Raw genomic sequence first — 19,733 nt, forward strand, 5'->3', positions numbered from 1 at the left:
TTGTATCGTAATTTTTAAAAGAGTCGTAGTTTTTAATTTCGATTTTCCAGAAATTATTCGATTGATTTTACTCAAGGTTTCTATTTTTCCATCTAAAACTAAATTCTTTAAAATGAGGTACAAAATTGAGTACTTCTCTGTTCAAAATTTTTCGACTATTATAAAATAAAATAATAAAAACTATTAAATATTTACTAAAATTTATTTTTTCATGGAATTATCTTTAGATAAACGAGTTTTATAATTGACTTCAAAAATTTTAAATCTCGCTTAAAAGGTTTTCGCAAAAGTAAAAATAATATTAAGGAATCCAAACTTTGTAGCATTCTCCTGATTTATCTATTGGACCATATTTCCCTGACTACAGCAACCCCCTATATTTTGGGACTAAGAAATCCGTCACAAAAAGATGTTTATTGAGAGAAAGTAAGTTTCTGTGTCTGTTTTCGTAACTTAAAATATCGTCTGCACTAATTAATTAGCATATTTTAGGTTACCCTCTTGTACCATTGAGTCCTAAAACGTAAATATCCGATCATTAGACAAAATGTTATTCAAAGTGGTCTTTTCTTTTGCTTATTCCATTTTGCCTCACTTTAGTTTCTAAAATTAGTACGGAAATCATTTTTACAAAATAAGTATTAAAAATATTGAAAACTTCTTGGAGAGTTAGATTATAAAGAGACAATTATCAATAAATAAAGAATTTAAGAACATTTTAAAACTTTTATTTTGGTACATTATAAAAAATTAAATCATAGTAATTGAGAAACAATTTACACTCTTCTAAATTGACAAACATATTGATAAATACTTGATTTTAATGAAATCCTAATATTATTTCATATTTCATCTTAAACATCATGTTCTTAAAACGAAAAATTAACAATACAAAAAGTTTTTGTAATGTTTAGCAAGAAATGTTTGGCCACTTTTCTAAAGAACAATATAAAATTACGCATGGCAGAATCAAAACTAAAACTTTAAAAAAATATTATGTTTTATTCAAATGGAATAATTTTTGAAACAGTTGAGTTCGCTGATTTGACGCGTCTACGCAACGAATCAAATCACTATCACGGTGCATATAATGTGTATATTTGCAGTGTAAAATAATAATAAACGAATTTCTTTGATTATAAATTCAATTATTGGGTTGGAGGGAAAGTTCTGTCGTCAATCAATAGTGATGTTTTGCAATCCATGTTGGAAAATAATCCACATTTAACAAGTCGACAAATTGCAGAAAAGTTTGGCATTCATCATACAACTGTTGGAGATCACATTAAATCTCTTGGGTTTGTGATAAAGCTAAGTGTTTGGGTTCCACATGAAATAACGGAAAAGAATTTATCTGATCGTGTAAGAATGTGTTCATCACATCTGATTAGAGACAATGTGGAGCCGTTTTTGGACAGGCTGGTTGCTGGAGATGAAAAGTGGAATCTTTACGAGAATATTAAGAGAAAAAAATCCTACTGCAAACCAGGAACATCGTCAGCAACAGTTCCAAAACCAAGTATCCATCAGCGAAAAGTACTGCTTTGTTTGTGGTGGGACAGGGAATGTCCAGTGTACTACGAGTTGCAGAAACGGGGAAAAACCATCAACGCGGTTCTGTACTGCAATCAGCTAGATAAATTAAAAGCAGCCATCAAAGAAAAAAGGCCAACATTAGCGTCCAGAAAAGAAATAGTGTTCCACCACGATAATGCTCGCCCGCATACTGCAATGGTGACACTTCAAAAACTGAATGCGTTAGGATAGGAAATCCTTAGTTACCCACCGTATTCACCTGACATTGCACCATCAGATTGTTATCTGTTCAGATCTCTGCAAAATTTTCTAACGCGTAAAAAATTCAAGTCTTTTGTAAGTGTTTCTAAGGCAGTTGCTGACTATTTCAATTCTAAGGACGAGAACTTCTACAAAACAGGAATTCACAGGTTACGTGAAAGATGGCAACAGGTTGTAACAAATAACGAAGCATATAAAATTGATTAATATTAAACGCATATTTTTATAAATGAATTCGCATATTTTCTTTAAAATACGACAGAACTTTCCCTCCAACCCGATAGTTTTCCGAGGAGTAAAAAGAGCTCTACTATTAATTAAAAACTATTTAACTACTTTATTTTGAATAAAAAAAATTACAAAATTTGAATATGTAATACCTGTTAAAAATATTGGTTGTAAATTTATAGCAGGGGTATTTGCCCTTCGCTCAACGTAATGTACTCGTCATTGTTTGATTTGGAATCGCAAATTTCGTTTTTTTCTAAAAACCAACTTAAATTTATATAACACTAATTTAAATGTTTCATATTTTTTACATTAATTAATACTAAATGTTTTCCAAAAAATCAAGTCCATATTTAATTTTTTCTATAAATTGTTCCGTTTCCAAGACTGTTGAGTTCTTATCCCCCAAGACAGTCTTAAGTTTTTCAGCATTGTCTTTAAAAATCTTAACACTTTCCATGAATTGACCTCTTTCTAATAATAACTTTCCTAAATTATTTTCTGTCTTTAATGTCTGTACATGCTTCGGGCCTAAGACTTTCTCCTGAATTTTTAAAATTTCCCGATAACCTTCGATAGTATTATCAGATAAATTTTGAAGGCAGGATACATGCTTGATATTATGAAGCACCGTTACAGTTGCGGAATGATTTACACCTTTTTCTTTTTTTAAAAATTCATAAACAGAATTATAGTAATGTAGGGCCTCGTAATATTTACACAAGAGAGTTAAAGATTTCCCAATATTATTTCGAGTTATAGCAGTTAGAAAATGATTTGAACCATATATTTCAAGATATTTTTCATAAATAGTATGATTTATATTCAGTGCTTCTTCATGCCAGCCAAGGTCGTCCATTACCATCGCCAAATCGCTAAATGTTCTCAAAGTATCAGAATTCCCAAATCCAAAAATTTCCTTTTGCAATGAGGAAACCTCGCGAAAAATTTCTATCGCTTCTAAACTATTGCCCAAGCTGTGCGAAATAGAAGCTATTAATGATTGCGTTTTTAAAGTGCGACTGTTTCTTTGTCCAAACATCTCTCTCCATTTTTGGTGCAATTTTTGAGCATTGGAAAGGGCTTTTTTGAGTTTTTGCTGCCTGTAGAGCATCACAACAGAATCTAGTTCAATATCCAATGTAATGGGGTTGTTTGGGCCAAACATTTGCTGCGTTTTTTTCTGAAAATTATTTAGTATGATTAGAGCTTCATCAAAACGTTCTGTGGCAACTAACTGCTCGTACATATGACTCGTAGATTCAAGAGGTTCAAAAAATATCGACTTAAGATGTTTGATTTCTGGAAAATCATTGAGAATGGCACAAACCAATAGAGTTTTTCCTTCCTTATTTTTTGAGCACGATAAACATTTCAAGAAAACAAAATTTTCAAAATTTTTGAGAATGCCCAAAATTTGTGTATTCGAATTCTGCACACCCTTGAAAGATTTATCGATTAAGCTTAACAAATCAAAAACGTGTTTATCTGAAGCTAGATCAAGAGGAGTTTTTCTACCATCTGTCATTACGTTGTACATTGCACCTTTTTCCAGCAGAATTTTTACTACTTCCATTTTACCATAAGTAGAAGCATAATGAAGAGGTGTAGCGTTATTTTTCCCAAATACGTTAGGATTTGCCTTGTTTTCCAACAGAATTTGAAGAATTTCACTATAACCTTTCCAGGCAGCATAATGCAATAGTGTAGCATTTTTCGAATCCTTGGCATGGATGCATGCTCCTTTATCAACAAGAGATTTTACGCTTGAAATGTTGTTATTTTTAACAGATATAAAAAGTTTTTCAATCATCATTAATGTTTTTTTAACAGTTAATTCATCAGTGAGAAGCAATGGTGTTTTATGAGAGGTATCATCAACGCAGTCATAAAAAGCACCATTGTTCAGCAGTACTTTGAGCACTTCCACATTACCTAATCTTGAAGCTAAATGAATTGGTCTGACTCCATCATTACCCGGTTCATTGACATCCATTCCCTTTTCAATTAAATATTTAACAATATCTGTCTGGCCTGCTTCAACTGCATAGTGCAGAAGAATCTGATTTGCACATCCACGTTCTGTTAACAATTCTACATCGCATTGAATAAAGTGTTTAACAATCTGTAAATGTCCATCTCGAACTGATATGTGTATTGGTTTATAACCGAAATCGTCAACTATATTAATTGCAGCACCTTCATTTATTAGAAATTTTACCACATCTAGATGCCCATATTGTGCTGCAATATGTAAAAAAGTATGACCGTTTTTTAATTTTGAATTTAAGTCCGTGGTTTTATTCTGCAAAAATATTTTTATTGAATTCAAATGTCCATGCAGTATAGCCAGTTCAATGGGTCTTTGATCGTTTGAATTTAGTTTATTAAAATCAGCTCCTTTATCTAACAGTTCTTTTATGATTTCGGTATGGCCTAAAGAAGATGCTACATGTAACATGGTGTCATGATTTTTATTAACCATGTTCACATCGGCTCCATGATTTAATAAGATAGTTGCAGTGTCAGTAAAACAATTCTGAATAGCAAGGAACAAAGCGTTATTTATGTTAACTAACCCCGAAAGTTTTTTTTTACCTAAAAAATAAGAAACCACTCGTTCCAGACCTTTGAATGAGGAAATATTTAGAAAAATTTCACCTTTATCTTTAAATTGTTTCTCGATATTAATTGATTTACTTTGAAGAAGAATTATACATATGTCTTGATGTCCCCGTGAGAGAGCTTTATAGAGGGGATCACCGTCATTTACATCAGCACCACTTTTGATCAACGCCTGAATTATTTCAGCATAATCGCTTTTTGAAGCCAAACACAATGCAGTATCACCTCCGTGTGTGACAGAGTTTAAAGAACATTTTTCACTCAATAACAGCAAATTAATAACTTCGAGATTATTGCACTCAACTGCGTAATGTAAGGGTGTATACCCAAGTTTGTCATGGACGTTAATGTCAGTCAACTCTTTGATTAAATATCGTGCGATTTCAATATTACCTGACATGCAAGCTAAGTGCAAAGGCATCTGGCCATAGTCATTTTTTATTTCGAAATTCAGACCTTTGTTAACAAGCGCTTTAAAGATGTTAAGCATTTTCGTGTTAGATTCGATTTCATAATTTACATTCGTCATAATCACTGCACGATTTCCTTCCCAATGTATCAAATTTTTCGAGACTGAGGAACAGATATGCAATAAAGTTTGCCCGCTTTCATCAACGGAATAAACGTCAACCTTCTCCGATAAAATCTTTTCAGCAATATCATAGTAACCTAGCATGATGGAAAGGCACAAAGGTGAAATACTGCTTTTATCTTTAGCATTAATGTCGGCTCCACATTCAATTAATCGCAGCAAAATATCTATTGAACCACTTTGTACGCATAGATGAAGAGGAGTGTTGCCATCAACGTTTCTATAGTTAATGGGTGTTTTATTATCAATTAAGCAATTAATGAGGTCCAAATTTTCATGAGAAATTGCATACTCGAGTATGGATTCACCCTTTAGCGTAACATCTTTAATACTTTCTCCTGGCTTCATGAGAGTTTTTATCAAGCTATTACTTCCTTGCATAATAGCGTAATGCAAAGGTAAATATCCTTCATTATTTGAAGCCATTAAATTTGCCCCATGTTTCAGCAGAACCTCAACTGTAGATGCGTGTCCAATTGCTGCAGCGTAGTGAAGTGGAGTGTCTTTATCTGAATCCATAGCATTAACGTTTGCTCCTTTTGAAATCAACATTGCGACAATATCTGTGTGACCAGAGTAAGCTGATTGGTGCAATGCTGTGAACAATGTTTCGGTTTCAGAATTAACATCAGCTCCTTTAAACAGTAAGCAAGCTGCCATCTCCAAGAGACCCCGCTCAGCTGCAAAATGTAATAACGTAAACCCACCTGATAGTTTGCGTGTTTTCCAACCACTTGTTGTACGAATCGAGTTGATATTTTCGACATTTTTAAGAAATAAGGTAACAGTTTCAACTTCATTGTTATTTACAGCGATATGTATGGGCGTCCAATCATAGCGGTTCTTAATGTATATCGATGCTTTGTGATTGAGTAAAGTCTTTACGATGTTCACATAACCATTTTCCGCCGCAATATGCAGTGCTGTTTGCCTTCCTGCACACTCTTCATCCACAGCTATTTTTAGATCTTCTATAATATAACGAACTACATCCTCACATCCTGACGCAGCTGCTGTATGGAGGAGATTTCGATTATCAATATCCTTGACTTTTGGGTTCAATCCACATTTAATTAAGAACTTCAGAATGTTAATGTTAGAAGATTTCGAAGCAAAATGTAAAGCTGTCATCAAATTACTGTCTCTTCCATGGATATCAGCCCCTTCTTTGATCCAGTATATCACCTTGTCTAAGGAATTACTAGACAGAGCGCAGAACAGTCCTTCTTGGTTTTCTACTAAAGATTTAGCATTCGATCTAGTTTTTGAAATATTCATGAAAACACTACCTTTTTTATAAATATCATATTTGATAACTTTCATAGAAAATAAAAATATTGACAGACATGAATCCATTACAATGTCCACAAGAGGATTTCCATGAGCTAGATAATTTCTAAGACTTCTGCCAAACAATAAAAAGTTATCATCCTCCATAAATTGTTGCCTCGTTAATAAAGAAAGATCAGAATGCTCTAGGCTAGCTAAAATGGATAGGATAAGCATTTCAATTTCTACTTGTAGTTTCACGTTATTTTTAAATGTAAGGAATGATTTAATGTTATTTTCCGATAAATTATGCTCACTTATAATTTTCCTTAAACATGTAATGTCCTCCAATATGATGTCTTGATAACTTGCAGATGGTGATATTTTAATGATGTCGATTTTCTTTTTAGTTACTTTGACGGTTTTTTCATAAGTTTTCCTGAGTTTCTGAAGGTATTTAACTTCCTGTTCTTGGCATTCAGTTACGTAAAAAATCTTAAAAATTATAGAAAAAAATTTCGAACAATCCTGCTTATCTACTTTAGACATATAACTCTTGTAAAGTACCTGTACTAATGATCCGATTTTTGCAAAGTTACGTGATATGAGTTGAAATTTTATACATTTTAGCCAATCACTGATGATTTTTTTTCTCTCTGCAAAATACAAATTATCAATTTTGCATACCGGGACGCGTGCGGCACCTAGTAATGTTACTAGGCCTGCATAAAATTTATTTTCGGAATCTTTTAAATAAGTCTTTTCAAAATTAATAAGATCTGCTATTTTTGAAAAAATGTTGTCTTCAAAATTAGTTTTCACTTTTATGATATTCCTTAAGTCAGATATGAGTTTTTCTAATTCAGTTGCATCAGTGTTTATCGGTAAAAACTTAACACCATCATTTAACTTTATCATTGGAGTCATACGAGATATGTCTTTGAATGTATCAATGTCTTCACAATCGCTAACTTTTTCCATCAGAATTACAAGAGTTCTAGACTTTATTTTCTGAAGAACTGAAGTGATTCCGTGATCTAAATTTTTGACGTCTTTCTGAACAAATGTGTAAAATTCAGAACCAAACATTTTTTCTATTTCTTGACATATTGATAAAGGAAAATCATGCGAAAAAGAATTTCGTAAAGTTTTCAAAATACTATTTGTTTGAAGAGGTAAAAACGACATCAAATAATCGTTCGTTGCGGTAGATAGTTTAGGCGATTCTAATGTATTTTTTACATTCTCGCCTATCACTTGCAATGCCCTAACAATGATAGTTTTTCCACTTTTTTCCAGCGGGTTCACTCGAGTTGCTATGTCAACGTATTTTTTTATGATGCTAAGGGACTCATGGTCCCGAATAAATTGATAATTTCGATAAAATTCTTCAAAATACGGATATTTATCAATAATTCCATGAACCATATTGTCACGATTGATTTCGGGAAACTTTCCTAACTTTTCCAAGTCCATATTTTTGATATCGCAGGTTTCTGTTTCTAAACACTGTGAAAAATTACTAAGATATTTCACAAAATCAGTCTCTGTTACGAAGCAGTTGATGTAGCTCCCTTGGTTATTCAAATACCGGATAAAGGAGATTAAGTGAAATTCCATTTCTTCCCAAGGAATTCTGTCATAGGTCGATTTTAGCCATTTTTTCAATGTGAATATATTTAGAGCGATTTGTTTCGCTGAGAAAATGATGAGGTCTTTAGATTCCATGTTTCTGTACTTTGTTTCAATTAAATCACTGTAGTCCAATATAAGCGATGTTCTCTCTTGGATATCATCATGAGTATAATCACTTGAATCAGACGGAGGATTTTCCTCGAAGCAGTAGTCAAGTAAGAAACTTTGTATGAATATCTTCATTTCGATTGATACGTCTACATTTTTTAACGATAACTCATTCAGGCTCTTTGAAATTAAAGAACACAGATCTTCAGTGTGTGAAGAAAAATAATCCAATGGCCACTTCTTCATTAAGACTTCAAGAAGCTGCGTATTCTTGGAGCGCACAGCGTAATAAAAAGCATTGTGGGCTTCGTCGTCCTTATCGGTGGGCAAAGGAAATGTCCTGCCAACTTTAATGGAAAGATCACTGATAATCGATGACGCATCACTGAATATGTGGTTCAATATTTCCAATCGATTGTGTTTGCAAATCAGAATGACCACATTAGACATTCGAAAGGGATTGTCATGGCAATTAAAGCAGGGAATTAAGTTCTGAAAAATGTTCACATCACTCAGAAACTCCAAGACAAGCGATAATTCTTTAAACTTCTCTGTATCATTGGTTTCTATTGCGTTTTTTAAGGCTATTAATGTATTTGTGTAAACATGGCTTTGGTTTATTTCATCGTATTGCAGAAATTGGTCGATTGCTGCATTCTGTGATTTTGCTAACAATTTCAGTATCTCTTGCAGATGCGTCTCCATGTTCATTTTATCCAATATAATTTTGCGCACTGTCAAAAAGGAAAAAAAAATTACTTTAAAACAAGTTTAGAACTCAAACATTTAAATGAAAACTGAGAACGGAAGTCGAAAATGAAAGAAGTATTAAGCATATTGTTGAGACTTAAAATGTTTCTATATTTTCTTTAAAATTATTTTCTTTTTATTTTCAAAAATAAAGTTTAACTCGCTGAATGCCATGGGGTCACCGGTGACAGACACTGAGTTTGTTCGTAGCGCCACAGGGTCACCGGTAAGCTGAGAAGCCAGGATTAGAAACACATAATTCGAGTAAATTTTTCAATGCTTTTAATTTTTTAATATTATTATCGAAAATGATTTGAAGATATTAATGCAATACATACCGAGAAAATCATTTCGGCCAGAAGGGCAAGTGGTGTAAAATTAGAGAGCCATTCAACGTGTTAAAGCAAGCAAAAGCAATACTCAAATTATCTACAGTTTTTAATTTTAGCAATATTTGCTTCCATAGGCAGTTGTTCAGAATTTTTTTTGAGTAAAGAGCAATTAAAAATGTTCTTGGACAAGCATGCGCATATCCTAAGTTCTCAATTTTTAATCCTTTTTTGCTGAAAACATTTAGCAACAGTTGTTTTGGTAACCAAAAATTAAATACATGTTTAAAGAAAATCTTGTTTGTAACTGAAGTTACAATAGTAACTAAGAATGTTCAGATAGAGCTTTCGCCGTTCAATGAGGTGAACTGGATTCGAATCCCAGCAATGGCTGGTCGATACAAATTCCACATCCGGCCACAGTGTTGACGTAAAATATCCTCAGTGGTAGACGGATAATGGATTAGAGTCCCCTTGCTTTCAGACTTACCGCGGGAGGTTTTCGTGGTTTTCCTTCTTATGTAACACAACTGCTTGTTAGTTCCATCAAAAAGTCCTCCACGAAAGCAAATTTCTCCCAATACTTGTCTTCTGGATTGGGTTCAAAATTACAAGACTACGGAATTGAACATTAGTAGTCGTAAACCCTAAGAATTGGGGTTGCTGTTCACGGAGGATTATGAAGAAAAAAAAATTACTTAGAAAAAGAATTAGGTTTAAATTTTATCCCAATTGCATCGGGAATTAAATCTGCGTCGGTACAATAAAAATTAGAGGACCTTTTAATTGAATAATTTTGAATTTTGTTTTAAAAATCAGACAAACAAAAATTATTGCGTAGCTAGCATGGATCTATTGAGTGACGCAATTATGGAACGGAACCTCTAATCATTCCGTAAATTTTGAAACTATGATATATAGTTTTCATTATGAAGTGCCATTCATTATCAGTACATGAAATGTCATTCATCATGAGTTCATGAAGTGTAATTTATTATGAGTTCCTAAAGTTTTTATTCATTATGTGTTCATGAAGTATCATTCATTACTAATTTATGAAGTGTTACTCATAAATCCATGAAGTGACAATTATTATGAGTTCATGAAGAGCCAAGAAATTGTTTGAATGTATCTGTTCTTTTTTTTTTTTTTTTGAATTCGTTAATGAGTTTACGGTAAGTTACAAACATCTTTTTAGTTTCATTTTGTTAGAATATTTTTAGGCTTCTGATTTATCTATAAGAACGAAGTAATTTAGGCTTACTATCGAATATTAATGTAATATTTGAATCAGCTTTTTTCAGTGGGAGAACGGGTGGAGTTCGCTGTAAGGAACTGACCATAAACTTGAACGCGTGATCCTATAAATAACCGAATTTACAAATTCGGTGTTTATGACTACTAACAAACTCGATGAGATATGATCAAAGATTGATATGAAGAACTCTTACAAATTGCTCTTATAATCATTGCTCTTATAAATAACCGAATTTACAAATTCGGTGTTTATGACTACTAACAAACTCGATGAGATATGATCAAAGATTGATATCAAGAGAAAATGGCTCCCCATGTTGACCGCTCTTCTTGATTCCTGGCTAACCCATACTGTTACCCACATTTATGAAAACAAAGCTTACATAACAGTATATAAGCAGTATCTACCAAATGTTATGTTCTGTTTTTCTTATTTTTGTATAGTCTGACGTAATCAGTAGATGGCAGCATAAGAGGAAGGTGATAAAATATCTAATTGACATTTAAAAATTAATGAAGTTGGTGGGAACTATACTTACCACGGCCTTATAAAGATATAAGGCATCACCGCATCTAAATTGATTACAACACAACTTTAAGCATGTGAAGTTAATAGATTGTTGAAACAGTACATTTCAAGTAAATTTTTAAATGCAATGTTGTTTTTATTCAGCGCTTTTTCACACCGCTCATGATCTTTGGAAACCTCTGGCACTTAACAAGATGATATCAACTTCTTCAAATGATCTATTCCTATAATTTTGTTTACTTGTGAGTGGGTAACCCCCCCCCAAAAAAAAATTAAAGGATTTCCGCAACAGCCCGATGTGGGCCAGGGGGATGAAGGTTGAGGCTTTACGATTTTGAGATCAACGGCATGATTGTGGTAATGCAGTAAGCACTGCACACAGGCCGCCTTTACTTCCCAGACAAGCGGGTACCCATTGGGTGGGCTTCAAGCCGCCTCCGGGGATCAAACCCAGTTCTTCACAATGACAGTTCAGTGCTCAAGCTACTGAACCATGGCGGTAACCAACTACCATTAAATTGAAAGTGAATTAAATTTAGATTTAAAAAAAGAAACTATTTATAATCATGACGAATTAAAAAAAATCCTTTATAATTAGAAAAAAAAATTGGTATCAAGTACGGATTTTAACAGAAATTTACTGTAAAAAATCTAGAAGAAAGCTAGAAATATTTGCTGATTATATTTATTTTTCAACTAATTTCGTTTTTCTGCTTGAGGGTGGATGACTAAGTTGACGGCTATGCAAACAATTGAAAATATGAATTTAGGATATGCAAATATGACTCTGCAAACATGAGTTTACAATAACTTCATGAAACATTTCTTCGGACTTTTTTTTAAAAGTTTTCCTGACTGGGACTACCCTTTATACAAGTTTTTAAATTTTTAAAAAAAACATACAACAAGAATAATAAGTAACGCTATAAAGCAATTGATTTTCCATGTTATTTTATGTTACACGAGATTTTTTTATGGATTTTAGAACTTTCACTTCGATGTTTTTAAGTTTAGAAGCTATAGTTTTAATGCAATTTAATTAAATATTCCTAACTAAAAATTTTAAAATTCACTCAAGTGAAGCTAAGCGTTACCACTTCTCTGCTACGTAGGGAGTGGTAGGAAGAGAGCGAAAATTCATTTCAGATTATAATGCAATACATTAGGGTCATAAGTGTTTTAAGTGTTACTTTCAAAGGAGCAGAAGAATGTATGAGCATGTATTTGAACTCATATGTTCTTTATGTAACTTATGTATTCGGACAAAAATAAACTAAATTAAAAACGTAATTCTGAAAAGTAAATCTGTAGCCTTTGAAACAAAACTATTTTCAGATTTGAAATACTCACACTCGAAATAGGTGAGATCAAATACTCGCAAAAATGCAACAAAAAATTTGTTCCCCGATGTAATCGATTAACATGTTACCCCGGACTCAAAATAAGAAGCTTTGAATCAATCATTTCAGCTTCAGAAAAGATTTATTTCTACCATTGATACTTTTTTGAAAGCAAAAATATGTTGACCAGACCAAGACAAGTATGAAAATTAAATAATAAAGTAATTTGATGTATTTCTACCATTGATACTTTTTTGAAAACAAAAATATGTTGACCTGACCAAGACAAGTATGAAAAATGAAATAATAAAGTAATTTGATGTATTTCTACCATTGATACTTTTTTGAAAACAAAAATATGTTGATCTGACCAAGACAAGTATGAAAAATGAAATAATAAAGTAACTTCAATTCATTGAATAATAAATTTCTAACAGTCCCAAAGCCACTAATTTTCGAAAAAAAAACGAAAAAAAAAACAAAAAAAAAAACAAGATATTAGTAGTAAAAAACTCCTCATTTTTACCATGATTTTTTAAGTATAAATAACAGGGTGACCACAATATGGAAAAAGATAAAAGCAATGGAATAAGATTGAGGGAAAACTAAATCATACAAAACAAATAAATAAATGAATAAATTAAAAAGATATATCAGGACTTGAGTGATTGAAGCGTAAGTGGAGAATCGTTATCAGGAAGAAAAAAAAAGAAAAGAAAAAAAGAGATATCTTATTTATGTTGTTATATACTCATTGGAAGGCAGCGCTAATAATAACTTAAAATGAAAGCCATGCAAGTATACTTAAAACTAATGTGGATTAGTTATGTTGAAATTACAGGGAAAACAAAATCAATTCTATTAAATTAATCTTTTCCGCCAATGCTTTAATATGCTGTTTAAATTAATGTAAACACTAAATCTTTAAAGCAATTTCGAATTATTCTGGTTACACAGTACTAGTCCTGGTAAACTCTCAATGATTCATCTAATTTGACGTGACTCAAAAGATACAATAATAATATGACTAGGCATATAGTCTAGTATTTCGAGGACACAAACATTAATATTGAAAGAAAATAAAAGGCAATATAGGTGCAACTACCAGTGGACCGAATTCCAACTCGGCTATCCACAGGCTATTATGCAATAGTTTTGCATAATTTCCAAAATTCATAAAATAATGTTGTTATTAGTTATTAAGATATAAAATTTTAAGTTTTAGAGCGTTGACTTTTGATGTTGGAGTTCAAACGGTTACTTTTATATGGAACAGCAAATTTTAGTCAGGTGTAACATTAGCAAGTGAGACCTCAGACTAAGTGAAGTGACTTACTTTAGCTGTTTGTTTAAGGGAACTGTTTGTTAGAATTCAAACATTTGCAGGATTGTGTGCTAGGAATTGCAGGCTTATAAAACTTGTTCAAATAAAAAGCACAGATAGCACTATACAGAGAAGGACAGCACGAGGAAACTCCACGCTTTGCATGGCGTTTGACACCGCTCGGCCAGGAAGGCCCCTGGTTTGAGGATAACTAAGTGTATAGATGCCAACTGCTCCGGACACGCAAGAATAATTTTAAAAAAACGGCAGATAACTACAAAGAAAATTTTGCAAATATTTGACTACTTTTGCTTTTTAAGAGGTATAACATAACATCAGAGATGCCAACTGCTCCGGACACGCCACAATAATGAAAAAAACTGTAAATAACTGCAAAGTAAATTTTGCAAATATTTGACTACTTTTGCTTGCTTTTCAAAGGTATAGCATTACTTAAGTATTATAAAGTGGTGAATTATATAAGCCTACGAATTATTTAGAAATAGTGGTGGGAAAAAAATCTACTAAATTTAATTTATCAAACCAAGAATCACACTTGATAAACTACCACTTTAAAACATATATTTGCTGTCAGGAGCAAGTTAGCATCTCTTGTTAGTACCGAACATTTAAAAATAATTAAATTTACATTTCTAGTGGTTTGTAACATATGTTGAATTAATGTTGCTATTCTAGCCATACTGCACCGGTTCAGAAAATCCATATTCACGCGACCATTTTATGTTATTCCTTTGATTAATAAATACTCATGAAAATGTCTCTTACTTGCTTCTTCCACTAAGAACTCCATATAACCAGAGATGCCTACTTGCTCCGCTTTGTGAAGATTTATTTTCTAGTTGTAACGAAATTAGAGTTATTTTTAGTTTAGTATTTTTCGTTTCAAGTCATTTTTCCACCACTACAGATCGAAACCTCAAAGCACCATAGGAAATGCAATTGTTTTGCATTTAACTCGTAAATAATCTTTCAAAGAGTAGGAGTAATTATTCTTATTCAAGTGTTTTACTATTTTATTTGTTACCAATTTATTATAAACTGTGCAGAAAGCGGAGGATTTAGCAACCCTGTATAACTAGATGTTAAAATCAGAAATACCAACTTGCTCTGCTTGGTAAAGAAATATTTTCTAGTGGTATCTAAATTGAAGTTATATTTAGTTCAGTATTTATAATTTTAAGTAATTGTTCCCCGCTTCATATCAAACTTTCAAACTATCATATGAAATGCAACTTAACTGCAGTTCTCTCATGGTGACGATTTTTAAAGAGTTGACATAATTTTCCTTATTCTTCATGTTTTACTATTTAATTTGCAGCCATTTTATCGAAAAAAATTGCAGAAAGTGGAGCAGTTGGCATCTCTGTAAGACTAACCAGCTGCGTTTCCAAAACTTAAAGTTAAATTAAAATAAAACAGTTCTCAGGTCACATGAAACTTATGTTGCCGCTTTTTAAATTTTTGCAGACTTTGAGGAACTTGTATACGATTCGCAACTGTGAAAACGGGATCAAAAGAATAGAGATTTTAGTCAAGAAAAGCTATGAAAATATTGGAAAAAAATCAAAGGCTTATGTTTTATATGTTATGCTTATACGTTTTATGTTATGTTAGGGCACTTTGTTACAGTTAAGCAGAGTTAGGCGTTTTTAAAAGTGGACAAAATTAACCGAAAATGTTTAAATTTTAATTTGTAGTTCTTTACAGTTTTTTAAACATTTTGTTGAATCCGGAAATGTTGACATAGCTGTTATATACATTATAATGCATTTATTTGAGGTTTGCACATGAAAAGAACTTAACAAAATAAAATTCTGGCTAATAAATCAATAGTTTTTTTCACGTGATTTCTTTTTCCTTCGCTTCGTAGCCTGAAATATCTCAGCAACATTTTCAATTGTTTTTTTTTCCTGCTCATTATTCATTAGATTCAAAAATTTATTAGATTCATTATTCATTAGATTCTGTTCATTATGCATTATTACAATATTTATATAATACATTTCAAACGAATAAGCATGAATTGAAAAAAAAATGACAATTTGTTTTCAATAATAAAAAAAAATAACTAAAAACAATTTGTAGAAAACTATGTATAAATTTGAATTTGATAACCATATATAAATTTAAAGAAATATTTTTAATTATAATTAACTATTGCAAATTATATAGAGCGTAAAAAATGGAGAATATTACAGTAGGTTATAGTTAATTCACTTAGGGTGGGAGAATTGAAAGTTGAGGACAACAAATACAGTTTATGAAAAAGAACAATAAATTTTCATTACAAATCTATGTCAAAACATTTATCTTACCTCACATAATTTTAATACGCATGAAAACTATCCTTGCATAAAATACCAAATCAAATGAACTCACATTCAACAACAAAATAAGAAGTGAAGAGTTTCCAAGAAGTTAAAACTTCAAATGATAGATATTTTATTTCCTTAGGTAATGAAGCACCAATATTTATCTTATCTGGCTTGCGATAAAGATGTTTGCGATACTATAAAGAGTTGAACCTTCTCATAACTGATTATTTCATTATTTCTTTTTTTTTCTGTGTAATTCTAAACCCGTTCTTTGTTGTTCTATCTTTATTTTATTTATTTACTTATTTCGAGGAAAAAAGAAAAGGAAGGGGTCAGAAACATTTTAACACGTTCACGCCGGGAAAAGTGAAAATACTGGTACGGGAAAAGAGAAAATACTGGTAGAAGAACTATTTCAATATTAGATAATATTCGGGAGGAGTTAATCTATTCTCAACAATAGCAATTCACCGTAAGAAAATTTATCACAGCGAAGAAGCAATTCAATATAAAAATTGCATCCGTTAAAAAGAATTAGTAATTATGGATTTTTATTATTCCCGGAAAAAAAACTAAAAAATGAAATCTATTGTTACCAGTTTTTACTCCGGTGCGCTGCCAAGAGGAGACAATCTAACGTGAACGTGTTAAATAACTTTCCACAACTGTGAAATAACATTCATAGAGATATGAAATCGTTGCTTATAAGTCAATTTGTAGGTATATTGTTATGCTATGTATAGTTTGTTGAGGGGAAGAACTCCCCGCGCCACTAAGTATGAGACCGTCTGTTGCTATGGAAACAAGAATAGCTCATTTCAGGGGGAAGAATAGCACTTTTCCCATTCACTCTTGAGATTAACACAGTAGACCGAAGAAAAATATTCCCTTTCTCTCGTCGATCCGAGCCAAAACCTGTCCTAAACAATGACCCCACATCCCTACATGAAATAGTTATACCTCGTTACCATAGTTACCACCATGGGTCAGACGAAGGGCTAGATGAGTTCTTACTTTAGACAAACTATATCATACATATAAAAACAAATATATCAGGCATATAAAAAACCTATGTATACAATCCTGTGAACTACTACTCTTTTTGTAAAATATTTTATAAAGAGGTAGACATTTAAAAACCAAAGCTCTCCGAATATTTGGAAATTTTGCCAACATTTAAAAAACCTCACCATGGAGGAGCTGGAACAAAGTGACGTTGCATATGAACTTTTAAATCTTGGGTATTTAGTGGTGAGGAAAATAAGATTAAATAAATTAAAAATAATACATTAAAACATAAACTTAGTTACAACTAGAATAAATTTTAACAAAAAGTGTACAAAGATGGCAGCCCTATGAAAATTAAAAAAAAAAATCCATTTATTTCCATTTCATATTTTAAACTGGTCATTTTTTGGAATAACTGTATTTACCACTTACTGAGGAAATTGTCTATGTACCGTATTTTCATTATCAACGATAAAAATTATATAAAAGAGTTTTATTTCAAAAAGTAGTAATATTTTATTACTCTCTCTGTTCCAAATTAGATGATACTTTCGAGTGCATTCGTACTAATGATTGATACTGATGATTTTATTAAAGTAATAACAAATAGGCAGCCCAAACTCTACAGGGATTAGAAAAAATATATAGCAAAACTTTGATACTAATTCTATGTAAGCAATTTCACTTTTAGCTTCAAATGTTTTGGAAGATTTTGCCTGGCAAAACTGTTGACACAATTTCAAAGATCGTTGTTGGAGTCCTTTTTGCCCATGCAAAATTTGCTTCGACCAAAATGATAATAGGAAGTTAAAAGCTTCTTTCGTTTCTCAACAATTATAATATACGGGGTGCCTCAGTTAAGCGCTTCAAAATTCCTAAGAGTGGTAGAGTGCATCCTGATGACTCGAAATCATATAGCAATGCGGGGTCCGAAATGCTTTCCTGAAGCGGTAATGTACACAGAAGCACCAAAAAGAAAAGAGACCGTAAGTGAAAAATCTTTTTAATAATACATTGAAATAAGCATAAGGTACATGGATCAAAGTAAGCGTTCGAAGTTTCTGCCACCGGCTTCAATGCGCACCTCACATCACCGGCGCATGGACATCCGAACATGCAACAATACTCCAAGCATATCTCGAATTTCTCCGCAGCTACTTCAATTCTTACAACCAGCTCCTCAGCATTGTCAACAGGGGTGCCATGAGCCAGCGCTTTCATATGACCGCAGAAATAAAAAGCAAGACATGATAGGTCGGGTGACCGAAGAGGCCAACGCACTGGAAAGCTCGGAACTTTCGTACAACGCCATCTACCGCCTCTGGAAAGCATTTCCGACCCCGCATTGCTATATGATTTCGAGTCGTCTGGATGCACTCTACCCCTCTTAGGAGTTCTGAAACGTTTAGCTGAGACACCCTGTATAATAAAAAAAGCATTCTAACATAAATATTGCAGTATTCATAATATTTATAATAACTTCTTCTCCTCTTTTTCAACTATCCATGATAAGACAACCATGATACTAACACGCGTGTCGCCTACCGGGTGCAATATGTCACTCACTCTGCTTGATAATTTGACAAAATGAGAAAATAAGATACTACGAAAATTAATTAAAGTCAGATAGATCATGCGCATCGTTGCTATCTAAAAATTGATTATCTTCACACCAGCATAAAACAAAATTAAATGCGAACTTCTTTTATAACTTTTTTTTCTTCTTGTTGTGTTACCAGAGGACATCAGAATAAGATACAGCAGCCCACTTATGCGGTGATGCAACTCTCTCCAAGACGTAAAAAAGTATAAACTTCTTGTATATGGTGGCAAAATGCCTCTTTTCTACTCCTTTGCGTTCCAACCACCTAACGCTTCTAAACGCTGAAAAGTTCATGATGAATGGGGACCGAAATATGTCCCAGTTTCTTGATCGGGATTACCTGGTTTATACACTCAGTTCTTCAATTATCTTCTTATTTGAAGTCTTTGAGAATACAATACAGAAATCTTTAGCGGAAAACTACGATCCTGAGCTCTTTAAAGAATCCGGATCTTCTAAACGGTAAAAAGTTCATGATGAATGGGAATCGAAATATCTCTTAAATGCCCAGTTTCTGGATCTGGATTACCTGGTTTATACACTCAGTTCTTCAATCATCTTATTTGAAGTCATTGAGAATACAATCCAGAAATCTTTAACATAAAAAACAACGATCCAAAACTCTTTAAGGAATCAGGATCTTCTAAAAGCTAAAAAGTTCGTGATGAATGGGAACCGAGATATCTCTTAAATGTCCAGTTTCTGGATCTGGATTACCTGGTTTATACACTCAGTTCTTCAATCATCTTATTTGAAGTCATTGAGAATACAATCCAGAAATCTTTAGCGGAAAACTACGATCCTGAGCTCTTTAAAGAATCAGGATCTTCTAAAAGCTAAAAAGTTCATGATGAATGGGGACCGAAATATGTTTTAAGTGCTCAGTATCTGGATTACCTGGTTTATACACTCAGTTCTTCAATTATCTTCTTATTTGAAGTCATTAGAATACAATCCAGAAATTTTTAACAAAAAACTACGATCCTGAGCTCTTTAAAGAATC

At 32.5% G+C, this 19,733-nt stretch overlaps 2 protein-coding genes across 2 annotated transcripts in view; both read right to left on the reverse strand.

Annotated features, from left to right (window-relative positions):
• The window catches only part of LOC107444287 (uncharacterized), an 80,251-nt gene extending 63,946 nt beyond the window's left edge, over positions 1 to 16,305 (reverse strand). Inside the window, exon 1 of the mRNA XM_071185479.2 lies at positions 16,120 to 16,305. The gene's annotated coding sequence lies outside the window, so the exon portion shown is untranslated. The remainder of the gene's footprint in view (positions 1 to 16,119) is intronic.
• The window catches only part of LOC107440000 (uncharacterized), a 77,029-nt gene continuing 58,037 nt past the window's right edge, over positions 742 to 19,733 (reverse strand). The window contains exon 5 of the mRNA XM_087162866.1: positions 742 to 8,988. Within this exon, the coding sequence (XP_087018992.1) occupies positions 2,348 to 8,988 (6,641 nt within the window). The 3' untranslated portion in view covers positions 742 to 2,347. The remainder of the gene's footprint in view (positions 8,989 to 19,733) is intronic.

The sequence above is a fragment of the Parasteatoda tepidariorum genome, chromosome 5, assembly GCF_982258835.1.
Source record: "Parasteatoda tepidariorum strain Cologne lab strain chromosome 5, Ptep-v5.0, whole genome shotgun sequence".
NCBI classification, from domain to species: domain Eukaryota; kingdom Metazoa; phylum Arthropoda; class Arachnida; order Araneae; family Theridiidae; genus Parasteatoda; species Parasteatoda tepidariorum.